This window comes from Apis cerana, linkage group LG13 (genome assembly GCF_029169275.1).
Source record: "Apis cerana isolate GH-2021 linkage group LG13, AcerK_1.0, whole genome shotgun sequence".
NCBI classification, from domain to species: domain Eukaryota; kingdom Metazoa; phylum Arthropoda; class Insecta; order Hymenoptera; family Apidae; genus Apis; species Apis cerana.
In genome coordinates, this window is record NC_083864.1 from 10,236,395 (window position 1) to 10,258,020 (window position 21,626).

Here is a 21,626-nt window from a genome sequence, read left to right on the forward strand (position 1 = left end):
TCTGGTCTCCGTAAGATATGTTTGATATTCTTGGTTGTTTTTTAAAGAATCGACCAGGAATCAAACATATTATTATGGTGGTCAGAAAAATCGTCGAATATTTGTTGATGGTAAGATAAATTGCGCCCACATGCGCGCTACTATTACTAATTATTCAGGTATCGATTCATAATAAAATGTTAACCAACTTTTTCTGTATTTTTCGTTTTCTCTCTTGCAGGAGGCAAACGAAGACATGAACTTCGATGAAATGATCCTCGAGGCGGCCAAATCGATCGCTGCCGCAACATCAGCGCTTATAAAAGCAGCCAGTGCCGCTCAAAGAGAGTTAATAGCCACTGGAAAAGTATCTCGAACACCTTTGACCAGTTCTGACGATGGCCAATGGTCCGAAGGATTAATTTCAGCCGCGAGGATGGTCGCAGCAGCTACTCACAGCCTCGTGGAATCAGCAAACGCTTTGGTACAAGGTGTCAGCTCCGAGGAGAAATTGATTTCCAGCGCGAAACAAGTAGCTAGCAGCACAGCACAGTTGTTGGTCGCTTGTAAAGTAAAGGCAGATCCAGACAGCGACAGCACGAAACGTTTGCAAGCAGCTGGAAATGCTGTGAAACGCGCTACAGACAACTTGGTACGAGCAGCTCAACAGGCTATTCAGCAAGAAGAGGACAGATCATTGATTTTGAACCGCAGAATGGTAGGTGGTATCGCTCAGGAGATAAATGCCAGATCGGAGGTTCTGCGTATTGAGAGAGAACTGGAGGAAGCTAGAGGAAGACTCACTGCTATACGACAGGCAAAGTATAAAAATCGGCCAGACTTGGCTGACACTGACGCAGAACCTGAACAGAGCGGTTATGAGAGTTACACAACCAGATATGAGACCAGATCTTATGAGACTCAATCACAGAGTTATAGTATGTATCAACATCATTCTACATCGCACAATATTAGCCAACTTTCTATGGATAGACAGACTCTGGTCAGTCCAGAGAAAGTTTACTCTACGCAGAGCACTTTAGAGAAGAAAAATATAAATTTAAATCAATATTAATGTCAATTCATCAAAAAAATTAGATTTTGTTAAGAAGAATAGTACGATTTGCGTTTAAAAGCAATTAATCATGAAGTTTTGTAATGGAATTTTGATCGTATTTCGAATACTCCAAACAATAGATTGCGAATACGATTGTGGAACATATTCGATGAATATTCAAATTTCTTACAGTACATTCGAAAGCAATATTATTAAATTTACAATTTACGTCCATAAATATGAAATATATTCAAAGAGAAATATATTCGAATGGCAAGAAATACTCGAAATCAGAATTTCTTAAATATTATATCACTTTTGCTATCTCGATACATCGAGATAATAATGATAGAATTGCATTAGTCTATGATAATGTTTGCGATGATACGATAGAAAAGTGCCCTTAGCTAGAATTAACCGTATGCTTTCGCAATTAGATTTTATAAGAATAATTCTTGATTCGTCTATAACCGTCCATCTTTTCCACGAACTTATCTGTATCAATTTAACACGAACCATGATTAGAGAAAACTACAGAGCACATTTTTCTACACATTTTTTGTTTCGACGATTTTGATAAAATACTTTGATAAAATATTTACTACTTTTGCTCTTCCTTTTGATATAATTTTTTGAAAAAAATGTGCAATTGAACGCAAATTTACACAAGAATATTTGTATTTACATTCTCGAGGAAGAGTTTAATGGACTTAAGATAACTTCATAGCATCTGCACTTTTTAAAATATATATTTATATCTAACTATTAAGAGAATAATCGTACAAGATCCGAGGAAGAAAGATAACTTGAATCGAATGTTTCTTTTTTTATTCTTTGGTTTTCTAGACAAACGATTTAATAGTCGTTATACACCTGATTTAATTTAGATCTAATTTATCATAATATTTTAAGTTTAAGATCACGGATTAACAAGAAAAGCAACATATCATTTAATTTTATTAACTTTCCGACAATGTGTGGTCTAATCCCACAGAGTCTTCACCTGTTTTCCCTTAACACTTTCCGTTTTTCTTGGGATTAACATTATTATTTAAGTCTTTGTTCATTCTGACAATTAAGTAATCGTTACTTGAACTTACTTTTCTTCATTATCTTTTTTTATTATCTTTCTTACATTATCTTTTGCTCGTTGCTCATCATATACGATGGCTTGATAATTTGGTGGTTTTTTTTTTTACACTTTAATAAGAGATTTGATTATCAGCTTTTTTAAACCTAACACAACGTAACACAAAGATTTGTAAAATCTTATATATCGCCAAATCTTGCACATGAGTACTACGTAGGATAATTCTAAGTTTCAAGTAGATTTTAACAAATTTTAAATGCGAGCAAATTTGAATAGGAAAAGATATATAAATGAGAATATTGGATAGTTAAATGAAAAGACTATCTTTTTTATCTTTTTTCTTCTTATATATATATTTTTTTTATAAACGCATGGTACAACAAATACAACAAATGTTAATTAAATTACTTATTACATTTTTCTTTTTCATAAAATTGTGCAATTGTAAAATATTTAGAAAAAAAAGTGTCAATAATTTGTATGATTTATTCATTTAATTTTGGAATAGATAGTCTGCACATAATTTCATTCTTTTCTTATTGTTGGATTATTTAAAGATAAAAATCTCTATTTCTCAAGAAATTTAGATATTAAGTTAGAGTTAAATAATAACTATATTTTATGACGTTAAAATTATTTTTCATTAAATTAAATCATAAAGTTTTTTTAATTTTTATAATCATCTTGTATATTAAATGCAATTAACAATAACGAATAAAATAGCAATAGGATAAAATTAGATACAAATAACTGCTGAACATACAAAAAACATTATAACAAAAATTGGAGAAAATATTTATCGTGAAACATCTTAGAATAGATCATTTATTTTTGTTACTGCAAAGATTAAGCTTTTTTGACAAGAAAAAAAAAAAAATAATATTAACATCGTAATGAAAATTAATATAAAAATTATGCACATTTAAAGAGGCTTGATTAAAGTATAATTATATTATATATATATATATATATAGATATTTTAATGAAATTTGTATAAAAATGCCAATAATCTTTTATAAAAGTGAAGTGTATGTTAAAAAAGAATTTTAAACAGAAAATACATTTGTGCTTTTAATTAAAAGTCGTAATCAGAGACAAAATCTTTAGTTCTCTTGAAGTTAAACACGAATCATTATGATTTTTAATAAAAATATAATTAATTCAATTATATGGATATTGTGTCATTCAATATCATGGAATCATTGTCGAAATAAAATAAGCATTTGTAAAAATTTTTTTCTTTTTTAATTTTAGATTTATATATAAAAGATCACTTTATACACGAGAAATATATCAATTTTATACGTTTTTACAAATTTTGAACAATTTTATATTGGAATTTATATAACAATTCTATTAACTTAAAACTATAACTAATGTAACAGCTCTATTACTTCCAAGCATTTGTAATTTCTTTATATTCTTTTTTTCTTGATCATGTGTTTGAACTTGAGAAGAAAAGGAATTCGATTTAGACAGATGAAAGAAAAGAAGATATTTCAAAAAACATTCTTGAAAATTGATTGGAAGGTCTGCACAGACCTGTTCCAAGTGATCGATTAGTGCAATTATCGTTAGTCTTTCGAAGCTAAGTGAAGAATTTGTACATAGATGTTATAAATATTTCGCGTAAAAAGAAAAAAAAAAGATTTGACGAATCCATAAATGGTGAAGAAGAAAAAGTGCCTGAGTCTAAATGAGCTGCCGCTTTTTTTCATATATATATATATATGCTATGTAGAGAATTCGTAAGATTTTCGTATATTACCAAAAATATCAGATGCTTTACTGATGTTCGATAGCATGATTTGAAAAAAAAAAAGAAAAAAAAAAAAGAAAAAGAAAAAAAGGAAAAAAAGGAAGGAGAGAGAAACGAAGATCCCTTTGTACGAAAAAATCAAACATTTCCAGAGGGGAAAAAAGAAAGGAAAAAGAAAAAAGCGAGGAGATAGATTTTACATTATTATTGTTAAATACTTTTTTTTTTTTTTTTCAAAGGGATCTATATACAAGTATATAAATATATATGTATGTGTATATATACATTATTGCATTTAGCGTTATATATTTTCAGAACGATCGCCAATCGTATTTTTATTTTATATACATATATACTTATAGAGTGCCATGATATATAAAAAATTAAATATTATATAAATATAAATAATAAAGATGGTGGAAAATGATATACGATAGATAGATTCTCTATATATTATTATGTATTAAATATATGTATATGTCATTAAGATAATGTTAAAAAAAGGAAGAGAGCGCAGTGGAAGAGAGAGAGAGAGAGAGACGGTTTTTACAAATTTTAAAACACTTTATATTCATTGTTTTTTGACAATCCAGATTTATATACAGGATATTTTTAATCCATTGTATCTAATACAATTAAATCTTATCGTGGAATGTTATACGAGTTGTAATATTATATTATTATATTAGATTACATTATATTATTGGTTTATTATTATTATTATTATTATTATTATTATTATTATTATATTATTATTAATTACAATGTACGTACAGCTACGAGATGATTATGACGATGAATATTGTTTTATTATAATTATATTACAACGACTATTCTCGAATGTAGGTATTAGCCCTAATTATATTAAAAATAATAAAGAGTTTCTAACATTTCATTGTCGTGGATCATTGGAAACTGTGTGTTTCCATTTCTTTATCATATATCTTGTGGTATAACGAGTGACAAAAGTGCGACATATATGTATGATTTTGATTCTTCAAGTCCTTACGATATAAATATTCTTAGAATTTGATTGCAATACAGAAAAATTATACATAAAAGATTCAGAGTATTTATTTCTCGAATATCGATAGTTTTCGAATATTTAGTATAAAAATTTGATTAAAAAAGAGAGAAAAGAAAAAGAAAAGATACGTATTGCATAAATAAAAGGACTTAAAGAATTTGACGTTTAAATTATTTAATTCGATTACTCATTTGTGCGAAGAATTAAAAGATTGATGCGAAATTGATACTCAATAATATGGATTGAAGCGATATAAGATATATTTCGATGATTATTCACGATTGGATACGAGGTAGTTGAACAATAAGCGGCGACAATGATATTTCCGATGTGTTAAAAGTCTTCAATTTTAAAAAAAAAGTTTTAAATTATTTCTTTAAGAGAAATTCGATGACTAGTTTTTAGCGAGTGACTTCTCCAATGCTTTTGTTATAAACCTTGGAAGAATAAATGCTGCTCGATGCACTTGATCGTTATAGTATTTCATGTTCATCTGGTCAAGCTCGGTGTCGTTGAAAACTTTTGTTGGCTCTTTGAAATTCGTTTCCTGAAAATACGTATTTCGATTGAATGTAATCTCATCGTGCAATATCAAAGAAATAAAATTATATATATATATTAAAAGTAAGTAAGCGAGGAATAGAGAGAGAGAAAATTGGAAATTTACAGGATTTAATCCCCCGAGCACGAATCCAATTTGACCTGTAGGGTAGGTAGGCACGGAAACAACGCCATAAGATGCAATTGGAAATAAAGATTTACAACGTTGCAACGTTTGTGTCACGTGGTCGAGATTTAACCATGCAGTTCCCGCTTGACTGCAAACGATTCCACCTGGCTTCAATGCACTTTTCATCAGGTTAAAGTACGATTCTTGAAATAGACACTCTGCCGGACCTATTAAATTAATAATTCATTTTTCATCTCGTTTTTATCAACGAATTCCATTCAAAATTGTATTTGCATTATGTTTCTTACTTTACGACACGTGACATTCGCATAAATCTTCCAATTGTTACATTTACAAATATAATAATGATATTTAATTTATTCATTGATCGATGACACGTGTTCAAGTGTTTATGATACATATTTTTAATTCTAAGAAATCTACTTACCGACTGGGTCACTGCTATCGGTGATTATAACGTCAAATTGGCCACTATGCTGCTTCAAGAATTGAAAACCGTCGCCTATGTTAAGCGTGACTTTAGGGTGATCCAGTCCGACACCCATCGAGGGCAAGTACTTTTTCGATACCTCCAACACTTTCGGATCGATTTCCACTTGCACGATCCGTTCTACCTGTGGATGTTTGGCTACTTCACGAGCAACTCCGCCATCTCCACCTCCGACTATCAGAACCTGGCAAAAGTAAAAACACAAAGTGTAAATGGGCTTGTCACAATTTTTAACGTTGATCGAAATAAAGGAAAAAAGAGGAAACGCTAGAAATAATTAAGAATAATTTTAAAAATGTATAATTCTTGCTTTCCAAAATATTTGACGCACTTAGAACACTTACAGTTTTTGGGTTTGGATGGCTGCACAATGGCAGGAAAGCAATCATCTCCTGATACGAAAACTCGTCTCTCTCCGTGCACTGAATGATACCATCTAAAATTAGGGTCCTTCCATGTGATTTCCTGTATACGTGTAATTAAAAACAAGTTCCTTTTGAAATAATGACAAATCACTAACTTACTTCAACTTCAATTCCTTTCTGCTTTCTTTCTCTCTATCTTTAGAATTCATACATTTCCATTAATATTTGTCTCAACAAAAAAATAAAAAAAAAGAAAAGATAAAGAAATTGCAATATAATAAAAAAATTCATATATATATATATATCGTGCAAGAAAAAAATGTATTGTAAATTACTTTTAAATTATTATCCGACAAAATTGCATTAATTTTATAAAACTTCACGCATTATTGAGATAAAGATATATCGAAAATATCGAAACATAGAAAAAATAAATTTCGATATATTCCTTTTCCAATAACACATTTCCGATCATATTTCAAAGCAATCGTTCATTAAACGATCGTTATTTCCTCTGATTATTTTATTTAACCAAGAAACCCAAACCCCGAAGGGAAGTAATATTTACGTTTCGAGCACCATCACGTCCTGATACTGCGATCGTTCTCGATGGAGCACCTTGACGACCTCGAGGGACAATGATACACCTGGCCACAGATCGTTAATTTCACTGAACCATCCAGGTTTGATCGCATCCATTTCTCCTTTTTCCGCCTCTTGTTCTCGGTTTACCACACCGGTGTCCGTTCACGGTTTCGAGGTTCAACTGGAAGTAGACACTGTCGGTCGGTTAATCGTGGACGAGGAAAATAAAAGTGCTAACTTTTTTATGCGGCCAAACATGTTTCCCTACGACACGGATCGCCACTTCCACTACAACTCCGGAGCGGGTAACTTGAAAGAAGAAATGGCGAAACTCGTTTGTCACTCGTGTATTCGTGCTGCTAGTATCCAGCTGTTGACCCGGTATATAGCTTGCTTTCCACGTATACGTGTTGTTGTTTGTCACGTTATTAACCTTTTCCCCGAAAAAAAGAGTTTTTGTTGTGAATGGGTGAAAAAGAGTTCTTGTTAATGCAAAGGGAAATAATCGTGTAAAGATTTAAATACTCGGTATTGTTGACCGGTTAAATGTAAAAATTATGTGCGACATAATATTTTAAAAGGAATATGTGAGAGGCAAGTGTGAGAAGAAATGAATGGTTAATTATTATTACTGATTTATGTAAATTTAAGTAAATTTGATTGTTTGTGAAACGTTTGACAAATAAACATTATATTATCAAGTGTCTTGAGCATTGTCATAAACTATAAACTAGAAAGTCACGTGTATAAATGTAAACATTCGACTATTAATTAGCAGTTGAACAATTCAGATAATAAACACAATTCAAAAATTTTCGATCGTAGCTTTAGTTTTATTAATTTTCGATTAATTTTTGTTATCGACTTGAGATTAATAGTACAAATTTTTTATTTCTTTCTTGATTATGTTAAACGTCCCATTTTTTCTTTTTTTTTTTCTTTTTATCAGTAGCGTACTCTAAATTATTGAAACTCAAATATCACATGTGTTATTTAATCACGTAATTTAACGATAAAAACAAGTTTCTTCTCTTCTTTTTTTTCATTCATAATTTTATTAATTCTTAGCGAAGCACGATCTATTAATTTTTATTATATCCAGTTTTTATAAAGTATATTTAAAATTATATTTACATATTTAACCATTTTTATTCGTTTATTTTATTATTCGACAATTATTTTCAAAAAAAAAAAAACGCATTTCGAATTAATTAAGAAAAGGAAAAAGTAGAAAAGAATACTACCAGCACGATAAGTTTTCATTTATAAAAGTTATTATCAAAGAAACTTCATTTTCAAAAATTCAAAAACTAACTTCATAGATAAACTCGTCAATGAAAATCACGATATGTATATATAAAAAAGAGATAAAAAAACAAATTGCAAAACTATCACCAAAATTAATTTTGACAAGTAAAACATTTTACACGTTCACGGAAAAACTTCGAATCACAATCATAAATGAGGATCACCAAAAAGATGTTATATATACAGAAAGAAATTAGAATATTATCAGCACCGATGGTGACAAACGGTTATTGAAATGTTGTCGGAATAAATTCCAAGTGGAAAAATTCCAATTCAAATTAATTCATTGGAATAGATGAAGATCGGCACACTAACTTCAAGAGGGAACTGTGACGATTAATTTAACCAAGTTGCACGGAGTTACAGCACCGCGTACGATTAAATTCCGAAAAGACTAATGTGAACGTGTACCGTGTATGCAAAGCAGTGACGTATGACGGCGAGCAGACCTTTGAAACGGAAACACGAGCGAGAATGGAAAGTTGACGGGAGTTTACTTGCCAAACGGATGATGGCCCTTATCAACCTCCTTCCCTCTTATATACTCCCAGATAATGACGGTTCAACCGCGGACAAAATAACTCGTGTACGCTGTACTATGTAACGAAAATTAGTTTTCAATAAATCGAATGGATCGCAATCTCGATGGATCGAAATTTGATTTTTCGATTTTGGAAATTCTCTTGAAACGTTTTATTTTTCTTTTCTTTCCTTTTTTTTCCCCCCCTCAAAATAAGGAACGTCTATTTTTATTTCGAGAAAAAGTAAAATCTTGACAAATTTTGATTTTTTAAATTCTTCAGGTTCGTATATATGTATATATATTTTTCATTTATCTAATTGTACGTCGTGATGATTAATTTATAACGATTAATTTCGACAGAAATATTTGTGTTTTATATATTTTTGTAAAGAAGTAAGATTTTTTTTCTTTTTTTTACTCTGTACATCGTATTTGAACTTTGATTCTTGATTTCTTTGTCGATTTTTTTTGGAACATTTATGAATTTACGAAAATAATTATTCATCGTTATGATCATTTTCTTCAAAATTTTTAAATTTTAGTAAAATTATTCTTCTATCGGCTGAACTTGTTCTTTTCTTGTTAAATAAATAGATAACCCTTGTTTGATAGTTTAACGTTAAATATCTGTTAAATGATTTACGTTCAACAGTATGTAATGTATAATTATCTTCAATGGTCTATATTTATTTTATCTCGAACAAGAAACTGAAAGATCATTTATGTACTTCTTTATAGGATAACGTTCTTATCAATTAATAACTTTTTTGACTGAGATTCGATATAAAGACTAAAATATAATTATTTTTTGGAAAATAATTAATCTTTTTAATTTTTAATCACAAACAATTGCCATTTGATTTTTAAAAAATCGTAAATATATTAAAATTGCGCAACAAAAAAGTTATTTATTCTTTTATAAAAAAAAGAAAAGAAAAAAGGAAAGAAAATTTTATTGTCGTGTAAAAAAAATAATTTAAGTATTTTAAAGTATTTCGTTTTTTCGAGATTCAAAAAAGAAAAGTTTTCAAGGAAAACTTGTAATTATCTTGAGAAATAGAAACTTATAGTAAATTAGTCATACAAAATTCAATTTTATTATATATAGCTTATCGAAATGCATTTTTTAAATGCGTTGAATGAATGTTGATAAGGCAAATATTTTGCGATTATGTGAATTCAACCTTGATACGTTTGGTATCAACAAATCGAGGTTACTTGAATATAATTTAAATTTATAATTAAATTTATAATTTTTAATTTTTCCTAAATTTTTGAATTTAATATTTCGATGATTTTTTCGTAATAATTTTCCATTTTTTTTTTTTTATATTAAATATAATATTTATAAGATATGATTTTTTTTAATTATTTTAAAATCATTTACATATGAAATGATTATAAATTAAATAATTAAATAATAAATATAATATGACTTCTATAAATATTTTATATCTTAGATTGCAAAAATAATTTGACTTAATATTTTGTTTATAATAAATTTTATTAAAATTATATGATATTAAGTTGTCTCGTATTCAATAACAATAATATTTGAAGGAATTAACTGATAGATTCGACAAACGAATCTTCGATAGCATCGTTTTTCAGAAGAATGCTTTAAAATTTCTTTTTACTCTCTTTGTTGCCGAGTTTTCGCTTGTTTAAATTCAACCGCTGTCGTCGAACGATACCTCCTGTTGAAACATTCGTGTCATATATATAAAAGTACATATCCTATGTTTTACAAGATTATCATTCTAAAAATGTTGTAAAATTGTAAGATTATAATAATCTATATTTTTTATATTAAAGATTAGATACATAATTGCGACAGAAAAATGATAAAAATGTGTTCAATTACTATTTTGCATTTTTGTGTCTTCCAAGAGTAAGTTGACAAGGAAAATAAAAAAGAGGTAAAGAAAGAAAAAGAAAGAAGAGATAAAATAAAAATTGACCATCAGTTCCCTCTCTTGCGTATTAAAGACATTTCTTTAAAGTATGATAAGATAGAACAAGAATTGAGAACTATCGCCATCTCTTGATATTTAAAGATAATGGTGAAAAGATGGCATTGAATTTATTTTTTCTACCTTCTTTCTAAAGAAGTAGCACTGGTACAATTAAATGAAACGATCAAAAAAATTTTATTTCCAAAAATATAGAATTCAAAAAATAAATATGAAGAAAATACATATAAAAGTGAGTGATTATATCTAATTTTATAAATAGAAATAAGTAAAATAAAAAAAATGTTTTGTTCTTGAAAATAAGCTTATAGAAGTAAGTAGAGAAGATAAATATATAGAAGATAATTTTAGAAAAATTTTAAATGTGCTATGTTCTTTTAGATTATGTTCTAAAAATTAAATTATATAAAATTCTTGCGTGTCATTTCTTTTTCAATTATATTCTTCTGTTACAAAATTGAAATTTTAAAGAAAAATTTTCGTTATCGAAATTTTGACTTTTCATTAGGAGAACATAATTGTAGAAGGAATGGCTCATGAAATTTTTCAAAAAATTCTAAATTTAAAAATTTCTGGCTAAAATTTCGATTTTATATTAGGAAAATATAATTTTGAAGGAGGTAATACGCGAAATTTTTCATGAAATTCTCAATTTTCAAATTTTTGATTAAAATTTTAATTTTTAATTAGGAGAATATAATTCTAAAGGAGGTGGCACACGAAATTTTTCAAAAAATTCTAAATTTAAATATTTCTCCTTAAAATTTCGACTTTTCATTAGGAGATGATGCTTTTAAATTTGGCATTCAAGAGATGGCGTTAATAATCAATTCTTACATTATTTTTTTCCTTTTCTTTTTACTTTTTTATTCTTTTTGTTTACATTTGTTTCATTTATAGCATTTAAAAGATGACGCTAATTTCTCTTATTCTATCTCCATCCTTCATTCATTATTTGCTTTTCTTGTCTATATTTACTCTGACTATGATCATATACTGCGGAAATAATTAAAAACATTTTTATTTCTTTTTCTATTATGAAACTACAATGTGGATTTCTAAGATTATACATATATATGTATAAATTAAAACATATATTTATTCAATTTATATTCGAAATATACTTTAATATTATGAAAACAAGATAGGAAATTAGTAAAATATAAAGAAACAATACAATACAATGTTTTTTAATATGTTTTATTTCATTTTTCTTAATATAATTTACAAACTTGCTTAACTCTCGTATAAATCTAAAAATATAGGTAGTCGTGCATGACGTAAACTAATAACATAGATAATAACAGGACATTTTTGAACCGTTTGCGAATTTTTAATTCATCCTGCAAAACGGCGTTCGTTGTACATAGTACATTGTACGTTTCCATATATAACTATACAGCAAATATGTTAAAAAATAGTACAAAATATTTTAATTTTTCTCTTCAACACTCTCTCTCTTTTTCTCTCTCACTTTTTTCCACGCATACTTTCACGCATACGTACACATTCTCTCTTTTTCCATCATTTTCACGCTTATACACATAGGCAATTTCATTCCTATCTTAACGTGTATCTCGAAATAAAAATTACAACATTACAATAGCTCTCATTTTATTCTCATCAGAATATTTAACTATTATTGTTTGCAAATGTCTGTTACTTCCTGATGAGACGCCTCTTTACGTCGATAATAACTATAATTACCGTATGCAAATATTTTTTTCGTTAGAATGGAAATGGAAAAAATTAATCTTCCTATTCTTTTTTTCAAGTTTTTTCTTTTTATTATTCAAGGAAAATAAACCTTTCATTCTTATCCAATTTTATATACTAAACTATTTCATTCTCATTTCTTTCTCTTCCAATTTTTTTTACAGAAAAATTAAGAAAAACTTCTTTTTATATCTTAAGGTAGCACAAAAATATTCATTCGATTTCAATATTATTTCGTTGCACTATACTCCTGTAATCCTTATCCCTTTTCGAGAAATCATCATCCATAAAAACTCCTCTCCATAAAACACGAGGAGTTGGAACATAAAAGGTTAAACCATGATTAAAGTCGACGAAGAAGCGATCTCGGCGAACGAATTCCACGGACAATTCCTCCTCGAGAAGAAACGCGTTTCGACCGGTAGTAAAACCGATGGGGGATCACCGTTGCGGTCAGACGTTGCATTCTCGATCACAAAAGGACCCTTAATGATCCTCGAAGAGTGGAAGAAAAAAAAAAAAAAAAAGAGTAAAAAAGGGAACGGTCTAGGGTCAGAAATATTTTTAGAAGAGAGCAGGTACCACCTAAACCAAGTAGCTTCGATATCTTATTGCACCTGTCACCTGTGGCAACGGTGGCACAGGTTCCTCCTGTGCCCAGGAAATTTACATCATCCTCTCCTCGGATCGTTGCGGATTATCCATCTTTTTTTTTTTATTCGCGCTTAAATTTCTCTTTCTATCGAAACACGATTCTCTCCATTCCAATTCTCCCGTGTTATATTCCGATTTTTGTCGCGAATTTCCCCCTCGTAAAGCGTATAATAATTAGGCACATTTTATATTGTACATTCATTTCGTTGTCTGTTCGAAGAACGTTGCTCTTGTAGGATTTCTATACATCCTCGTGTTCATAAGTCATTCGACACTTCGCTTCGTAATTTTCTTCAGATGTTCATTTTGAATTTGAATTAAGAATTTTTACGTCGTGATTGTGACAATTGTGGAATAGATAAATAGATGTATCAAAAAAAAAAAAAAAATTGTAACCAGAAATTTTTCGATGATTTCCAAAGTTTCTTCAAGATTTCGTGTATTTAGCAAGATTAGAAAATATTGCTTTTTTAACTAATTTACAGATAGTTAATTGATACCTACTTTTTTTTTCTTTTTTTTTTTTTTCAGTCATCTTAATTCAAGGACACTCATAAGATCGATATGTTATATAATTACAAAACATATTGATGTATCCGTTAAATAAATTTCCCTACGATTTCAGTAAATAATACACAGAATATTTATCTAGTGATGAACTATATAAAAGTACAAAGTTTTTATTCATTCGCAACATGTGAGATAAAAGTTTCATTGTTAACTGGATCTCATAGTTCTATGTACAAATACGTGCTCTCAATGCACTAATACAATAAAATTCTCATCGAAATTAACGCTCTCTTCACTTGTTGTACTCTTTTCTTCGTATTTTTTCCCTTATCCTTATTTCTCCTTATTCGTCGTATTATAGTACAATTAAAGTTGAATAACTGTAAGAATAATCTATCATCGATCTATTATCATTGATTATTCTTTTCTGTGTTTGACAAAATACAAAGTATCTTGGCACTGGAGCCTTTCGATCGAGCCAGAATTAAATTTCGACTCTATTACACCATAAATATTGGATCCAATTTGGATCGTCGTTTTCCTATACTATTCAACTTTTATTGTATCTATAAATAAAAATTCGCTTTAGTTGCCAATATTATTTAAAATCGTGTCGAACAACGGTAAAAATATTGTCACGATTCTTTTCATCACATTTCAGTCACGATTGAATATATCAGGTAATAGAAATATTGAAATTTTTACATTATAATTAATAAGAATTAAAATAATATAATTTTTTTTTTTGCACTTTTCCTGTAAACCGATAACTCGATAAATTTCCAATATATTTTTTAATACTTTGACACGTATAACAATTATAAACGCTCTTTTCTAAATAAACATTCTTAATAACAAATAAAAATACGATAAACATTAAATCTACTATTTTTAATACAATATCTATTTGCTAATTTTTTTTGTCTATTAAAAAAATACCGAATATTTAACAATTAAAGTAAAATAATATTCATTTTGTAATAAAAAAAAATACAAATTATATATTTCCAACTTAATAAAGTAAACAACACCACAGTCCGTTACAATGCTTTTAAAATTTTTAATCTCTTGATGGACACTTATTGAGCACGAGAATTCTACGTATATCATAGATAGTTGCTTCAAAATAGAATTGAAAAAATAGTATTATTTCACTTTCGTGACGATATTTCTATCATTGTAAAAACGATTCTCACGTGATAATTCCATAAAAAAAAAGATTTGACACTTTTACTGCTATTGAAATTTAATTTTTTTTTTCCAACTTTGTTAACTAATTAAGATCAAATTTGGATATAAAAAAAAATAACTTTTACAAAAAATAAGTGTTTTTTCTAAAAGTAATTAAACGAGTAGCAGCAAAAGTGTTAAATAATTACAGAATTTATTTATTTTTATAATAAGAGAAATAATAAAAAAAAATGTAACAAATTTATTATGAATTCTTTCAAATGAAGGGAATATCAACATGTCTGGAAGAATAATGGCACAGCTATAAAACAAACTTTGAATCGATTACAATTATCCCAATTTGTCTTATTTTTACTTCAACGATATAATACCGATGGCTCGGTAATTGTGTCATCGTCCTTCCAGAATTGCAGTAACAAAAAAAAAAAATTTCACACGTATAAATCCTATCCACTTTCACCTCCCGCATCCAAACTACGAAAATAGTTCCTTTCAGAAAATAATCGATCACTTGAACCATATTCCAAATGACGTCCAAATAACGATCTCACTTACGACCCAATAAAAACAGTCCTACGTGTACCCAATCGAATTTCACAGCAGACGATCATTTGGTATTCACCGGTAAAACAGATTGCCCCTCTACCGACGCATAATATCCGCTATAGTGAATCCTTGCCTGGCAGGAGCAGGTCTGGGTGGGGGTGGTGGTTGAGGGGTGGGTGCTCTGGGTGGTCGTGATACCTCCTCCTCCCTTTCCCTCTCGCGCTCCCTCTCTCTGCTTTGCTCGATGTCACGTTCTCGCTCCCTCTCGCGTTCTTGCAGTTCCAGGAGCACCCTGGACGGCCCTGGCGAACCTATTCTTCGTCTGTAGGAAGTTAGGATTAACGGGGGCGGGGGTGGTAATGCGCCTGGAGGATTCTGAGTGACGGAATGGCCGCCACTTCCACTGCTGGTCACAGTGGACGGTTTCACGGTAGTTGGGAGTAGATCTCTTCTGATTTGTAGTTGAGGTCTCTGAGGAAGAGTGGATGCTGAAGTTGGAGGTGGAGGCGGTTGCGGTGGTCCCGACGAGGCTTGAGAAGGGTAAGAAGCGTTCGTCCCTGAGGATGGTAACGTTGAACTGGTAGTGGACGCCGAGGACGACGAGCCAGGCTCCGGACAATCCTCTTCTGGACTGTCGTCGTCTCTGAGCGCCTCCTCAAGCGCCTCTGGTGGCACATCACCGACTGCATGCGTCAACGCGTGTCTCCTTAGGTCGCAATTTCGGCGGAACACCTTGCCACAAGAGGTACACTCGTATGGCTTGTGATCTGTGTGCGTGAGGAGGTGGGTTTTCAAATTGCTGCGTTGGTTAAAGCTTCGAGCGCACACGGGACATTTGTGGGGCGATTCCTCCATGTGGAGAATTTTGTGTACGGCCAGGGTACGGCTCTGACAGAAACCCTTGCCGCACTCGCCGCATTTGAAGGGCTTCTCTTTGCTGTGGATATACCTGTAACGAGCATCCCAGTTTCGGTTATTTAACTGCTGGTTTAGAATATCGAATCTTTTGGAAATTATTTGAAAAAATGAAATTGCAATGATGATATTCGCAGAAGAAATGTTGTAACATTTAAAAACATTCACTACAAACGTGCATAATTAACAAAAAAGAAAAAAGTATAAATAGCAAACGAGAAGGAAAAAATTACCTATGATCTCGAAGGTGATCCTGCCTTCTAAAAGCCTTGCCACAAATGTCACAAGAATACGGTCTCTCATCCGTATGCGTCCTTTCATGTATCAACAAATTATACGATTTCGTAAACTGCCTATTACAGAATTTACAGATAAACTGTTTCTTAGGCCTGGATGCTCTTCCTGGCGCTCTGAGTAATCTCCTATCCAAGTGTTGATGCGCGAGGGGTCCACCAGGTGGATAGAGTGCCGACCCAGTCGGAAAAGGGCCAGCGAATACCGGATAACCAGGCGGTGGTTCGAGCAAAGGTGGTGGAGGAAGCAAGAGAGCCCTTGCCGCCAACTCCTTTCGCTTGTCTGCCATCATAGCCATGATCTCGTAACTGGACGAGGATTTTCTCGCGACGGATGGTTCTGCACCGACCTCGTGGTCCGGATTCGACGTGGTCGACGAGGACGGTGGAGGACCGGTCAGATGAGGATGCATGTCGCCTGGGTATGGTGCCAAGTGTAACCTGGAAGGTACCACGGGCACAAATGCAGAAGATTCGCGATGATGAGGGTGGCCTAATCCAGCGACTAAACCGTGTCGATGATGGTGATAAGCGGCCAGAGCGCTAGACGGGTCGAATCCTCTCGAGGTCGATTGCGCCGCTGATCCTGAGGATGATGCGCTCGCCGAAGAGGGAGCCGACCTTGGTGATGGCCCAAGGCCCAGCTCTCGACCCCTGCTCGTCTCCTCCGTAACCGTGGCCGAGGCCGAGGCCGACGACGCCACGATGTCCGTCGGCATACCGATGACACCTGTAATTCGAATCAACTCTTTTGCTGCTGTCTTCTGCCTAGTTCAAATCTCGCCATGACACGAATGGATATGGGTGTAGTATATTTTATGCTCGTTAAAGAGAGAAATTGTGAATCGATTGGTGCAATTCGAATCTTTATTTGTATGGTTATCGATAAGCATAAAGATTCGCGTGAGTTTTATCGTTTGTCGAACTGATGAATTGAGTTTGAAGTTGGGAGTTTTGTTTATGTACAGTGTATTAATTTGATCGTATTTATTATTGTCTACAAATAAAATATTATGAAAAATGGAATAAAGGATGTTTTTCACTTATGTTGTTTTTAATTTATTTCGATTAATATTTTTATTAATTTTTATAAATGTAAGCGATATAAATTGATGGATATTATTTTTTGTAACATGTCATATCGTTAAATATTTCTACTTCTATTTTACTTTCTGATAAGATAAAACAATAAATATGCAATTTTATGACATTTACTCGGAAACAAATGATTCACACTTCTAAAAACAAAAAAAAAAGAAGAAAAACAAACCGAAACAATGAATACATTGAAACGACACAGTTTAAATTGACTTTCACATTGTTGCAAAATGGTACATTTTGATTACGAAATGATTTGGAAACACAATTCAAGGACTTCATCTACATTTGTAAATGTTTCTTTCTCTGAACTTAATTCTCTTTTCATTTTTCATTGGACAATAAAAAAAATTTATTTGAAAAAAGATTTAAGTATTTCGAATGCAATACTAACACATATGCATATTATCATTAATTCTTTGGAATTAACTAATTGCAGGAATCCACGTGACAAGGTAAAATGTAAACGTTAAACATATCCGCCATCTTGCATTCGTCTGTGACTTCCATTAAACATCGATACGCATAGTTTCATATTCTGAGAAATATTATTCTTGTCTAATACTTCATGTCATTATTGTAATGTCTTCGCCAAAAACTTTTACTTGCAATACATTCCGAGTACATTTAAAAGATTCTTTTACTTTCATCTCACTTCAAATCAGATCTCAAATTCAGGTATCTCTGAACTTAATTTTTTATCTAATATAGTCATTCATTTTAAGAATTTCGTTCATAATTTTAACACTAATAAAACTATCAAGGAATAGAAAAAAAAGAGCAAAATACTTCAATCCACAACAACCCATTCGCAATAATTAATATCCCATTAACACACAATCAATCCCATGAAACCAACACAAAACAAAACAAATTCTTCCTAACCCATGACCAATTATTAAAATTCATATTATCATCACCGGGGATAAGATTTTATCTTATAATTCGCGTTCCTCAGACAATTGTGCGATAATACGTGGAACGTACGCTCCCGTTTGCCAGCCGCGTGCGTTCCACGATCGTGAACTGGTTATCTCGAGCCGAGCACACCTGCCAACATGGCTTCCGCGGACCCAGCGGTCACGGCTAGTCCTAGCGGCCATGTTGGAATCGCCAATGCCCACTGGAATGTGACAAACGTGGACCACTATCCTCTCCTCTATCCCTCCGAGTCACCCATCGAAATCGAAGCGAACGAAACCACGCCAAACCACGACCAAAAAATCCTTTCGATCCATAGAATATAAGCTCACCAGGGAAACGTCGGCCGTCGAGAACACTTCCCGATCTCGCGTTTACTCTCCACCGATATCGGTCCACCGTCGCATCTCCGACGTATGATCCTGTTCAACGATCGCTGGCAGAAGCATTCGTCGCGACACCAGTACAGGCTACATCGAGTCGCTTTCACGAACGATACCACTGATCGTATTTCGGTCGTTTTATCGCGAAACCATCCACTAGCACTCGCGTAATCACACATACACGATACACTTGTGAAACAACTTGACGAGAGGGATACACGAGTTTAAGAATCCGTACATACTCGTGAAAACTGTTCGAACAAACTCTTCAACGACACCCTAACGAGAAACACTACTCTCCTTCAAGAGAAATCTTGACGCAACACTTGGCCCTCGAGGCGAAGTTAATACGGAAAAGTTATAAAATCGCGATTGGTGAGTATAGAGACGCGACACCCGTCCCTTCAGTTTCACGATTGTGGATACGAAGGAGCGCGCGGTTTACTGCGTGTTGGACGCCGCCAGGTAGGCTACCTCGGCGCACACCCACGCAGCCGAAGCACACGCATAGTCTACACGCACGCGAGCACACAAGTAACCGGCCACGACTTGCCTGGGAGTCTTTCCGTTCGGCTGCCGCTAGTAGCGCTGCTGCTGGATGCTGTGCGCCGACTGCCTCGCTCCTGGCCCGACTACGGTGCGACAGAGTCCGATGGAACCGGCCAATGGGAGTCCAACCGAGACGCAGGAGAACCTGGAGCAGGCCCTAGCGATGGGATTGATACCCTTCCGCCTAAGGATTCTGATGGAACAAATTTCATATTCAGTCGAGAGATTGTACACATACTATGTTTATGATCAATCCGATATACAGAGAAAATGGATGCAAACTAGTTTGTTAGTTGTTTAATCATAAATTTTTAATTTATTAAATAATAGAAATAATATTTGAAATAATTATTTTGATGAATTTTTTTAAATATTTTGAATATGAAATATTATGTATACGTAATATTTTTTTCTACAAAGTACAAAATTATTTTTAATCTGATATACAAGTTAGGTATGTAGCAATACAGTATGAATGAAAAAGTGATTGATTTTATCTCGTGTACGTGATACAAAAATCTAAGGAATTTAATCAAGTAGCATTATTAATGTCACATTAGTGTCCACTATGTCTGCAGAGGGTTTAATTTAAATGGAAAAAAAATCAGGAGTGCAGAAATACAGGAGTGATTTTACTTCAACATACATGGACAAACATGCGAGGATATATTTGCATAGTCTACGTACGGGTTGAATTTAATTTGCATGAAAATTTAAATTGAACACGCAAATAAGAGTTGAAGCAATGTAGAAACGTAAATTCCTATAGAGGATTTAAGGAACGTGACACGATGATTACATTAATGTAATTTACAACTTGTTGGAACAGGGAATCGTAAATACGTTATGATAAAATCAGATAAATAAATATAATAATTGGTTAAATCATCATGTTATGTACACGAATATACATAAAATTTCTGAAATTCTTCATTTTCACTTTTACACTAAAATTTTTCGTTGTAAAAATGCAAATATATTTTTATCGTTAGAATACTTGAAATTACGTTAAAGGAATATCGTTGTTCTCATCATATAATTCCGATCAATTTCCCAACAATGTTTCAAGCGAAATTTGCTTCTACTAAAAAGTTTTATTCAGCATCGAATCCATCGCTAACAGAGACGTAGAGCAAAGGGGACCAGGAACGAGGGAGGGAGATCCACGGGTATCCTATCTACCAGTGCCTACGACGCGATGCCGCGCAGGTTGAACGCAGGAGGTTTAGGTAGAGACGTGGTATGAGGAGCAGGTGCGTAATACTAAGATTCGGTGCCCCTCTGATCGATAAACACCAATCTTTAAATCCAACATTCTCATAAATGCATCGAGAAAATCTCATAAATACATGCAAATCTCTTTCAAACTCTTTCTAAAACTTCTCTCTAAATATCACTCCTCATTTTTTCATCGAACAATTTCAACTTTCTTAAAGAAACCCATTCATCTTAGATACTTAGATGTATCCGGTCAATTCGATTCAATTTTTCTGAAAGTGAAGAACGAACCACGCAAAAACTCCGAATCTTTCATGGATCTTTCGTTTTAACCATCCCTTAGTATAGTATATCCCTTAAAACAGTTATTTATTACATTCCAGACAAAATGGCGGAATGATTATTTATCAGAGAATAGAGGTAATCGCGTCACGTTCGAAACCGTGAAGTTCGGACGGAGTCTGGATGTACGGAAGGTAAAAAATCGTGGGGCAGGTTGTAAGTTTCCACCTGTAGGAAACTCGTGCGGCGCCGGCACTGAAGAAGGAGATCGGTTGTTGGTGGGCGGGAAGGGGAGAGGCCAGCGGCCAGAGGCACTTCACAGAGAGATCGAGCCTCGATCTTTCTTCTTCTCTACGTACTCGTCTCTCTCTCTATCCCCCTCTCTCTTTCTCTTCTTCCCTGCCCGGTCCACATCCAGTCCATCCCTCTCCATCCATACTCTGGACCCGTACTTTTTTCTTTCTTTCCGTCTCTTTTCTGCTGGCAGCAGCCGCCGCCGCCGA

The 21,626-nt window shown here is 32.5% G+C and overlaps 3 protein-coding genes across 16 annotated transcripts in view; 1 reads left to right on the top strand and 2 right to left on the bottom strand.

The window, feature by feature from the left end:
* LOC108004002 (talin-1) overlaps positions 1–4,780 on the top strand; it is a 56,417-nt gene extending 51,637 nt beyond the window's left edge. For all 9 annotated transcript variants that reach the window (XM_062084120.1, XM_062084119.1, XM_062084118.1 and 6 more), the window contains one exon: positions 221–4,780. In XM_062084120.1, the coding sequence (XP_061940104.1) occupies positions 221–1,054 (834 nt within the window). In that variant the 3' untranslated portion in view covers positions 1,055–4,780. The remainder of the gene's footprint in view (positions 1–220) is intronic.
* Positions 3,934–8,920, bottom strand: LOC108004058 (spermidine synthase). Of its 5 annotated transcripts, none has more exons than XM_017066716.3 (6): positions 8,763–8,920; positions 7,027–7,224; positions 6,438–6,558; positions 6,031–6,277; positions 5,580–5,809; positions 3,934–5,459 (listed from the first exon to the last, which is right to left on the bottom strand). In XM_017066716.3, exons 2-6 carry the CDS (start codon positions 7,155–7,157, stop codon positions 5,307–5,309), a joined length of 882 nt encoding a protein of 293 aa, XP_016922205.1. In that variant the 5' UTR covers positions 7,158–7,224; positions 8,763–8,920; the 3' UTR covers positions 3,934–5,306. The 5 variants fall into 5 exon arrangements, with proteins under 5 accessions (XP_016922205.1, XP_016922208.1, XP_016922206.1 ...); XM_017066719.3 differs by having other exon boundaries at positions 7,027–7,237; positions 8,763–8,889; XM_017066717.3 differs by having other exon boundaries at positions 8,667–8,850.
* Positions 8,921–12,031: 3,111 nt separating this feature from the next.
* On the bottom strand, positions 12,032–19,966 carry LOC108004043 (protein bowel). 2 transcript variants are annotated; one of them, XM_017066693.3, is made up of 3 exons: positions 19,024–19,966; positions 16,613–17,402; positions 12,032–16,413 (listed from the first exon to the last, which is right to left on the bottom strand). In XM_017066693.3, the coding sequence occupies exons 2-3, from the start codon at positions 17,389–17,391 to the stop codon at positions 15,561–15,563; spliced, it is 1,632 nt and encodes a 543-aa protein (XP_016922182.1). In that variant the 5' UTR covers positions 17,392–17,402; positions 19,024–19,966; the 3' UTR covers positions 12,032–15,560. The 2 variants fall into 2 exon arrangements, with proteins under 2 accessions (XP_016922182.1, XP_016922181.1); XM_017066692.3 differs by lacking the exon at positions 19,024–19,966 and adding an exon at positions 18,165–19,004.
* Positions 19,967–21,626: the final 1,660 nt, after the last annotated feature.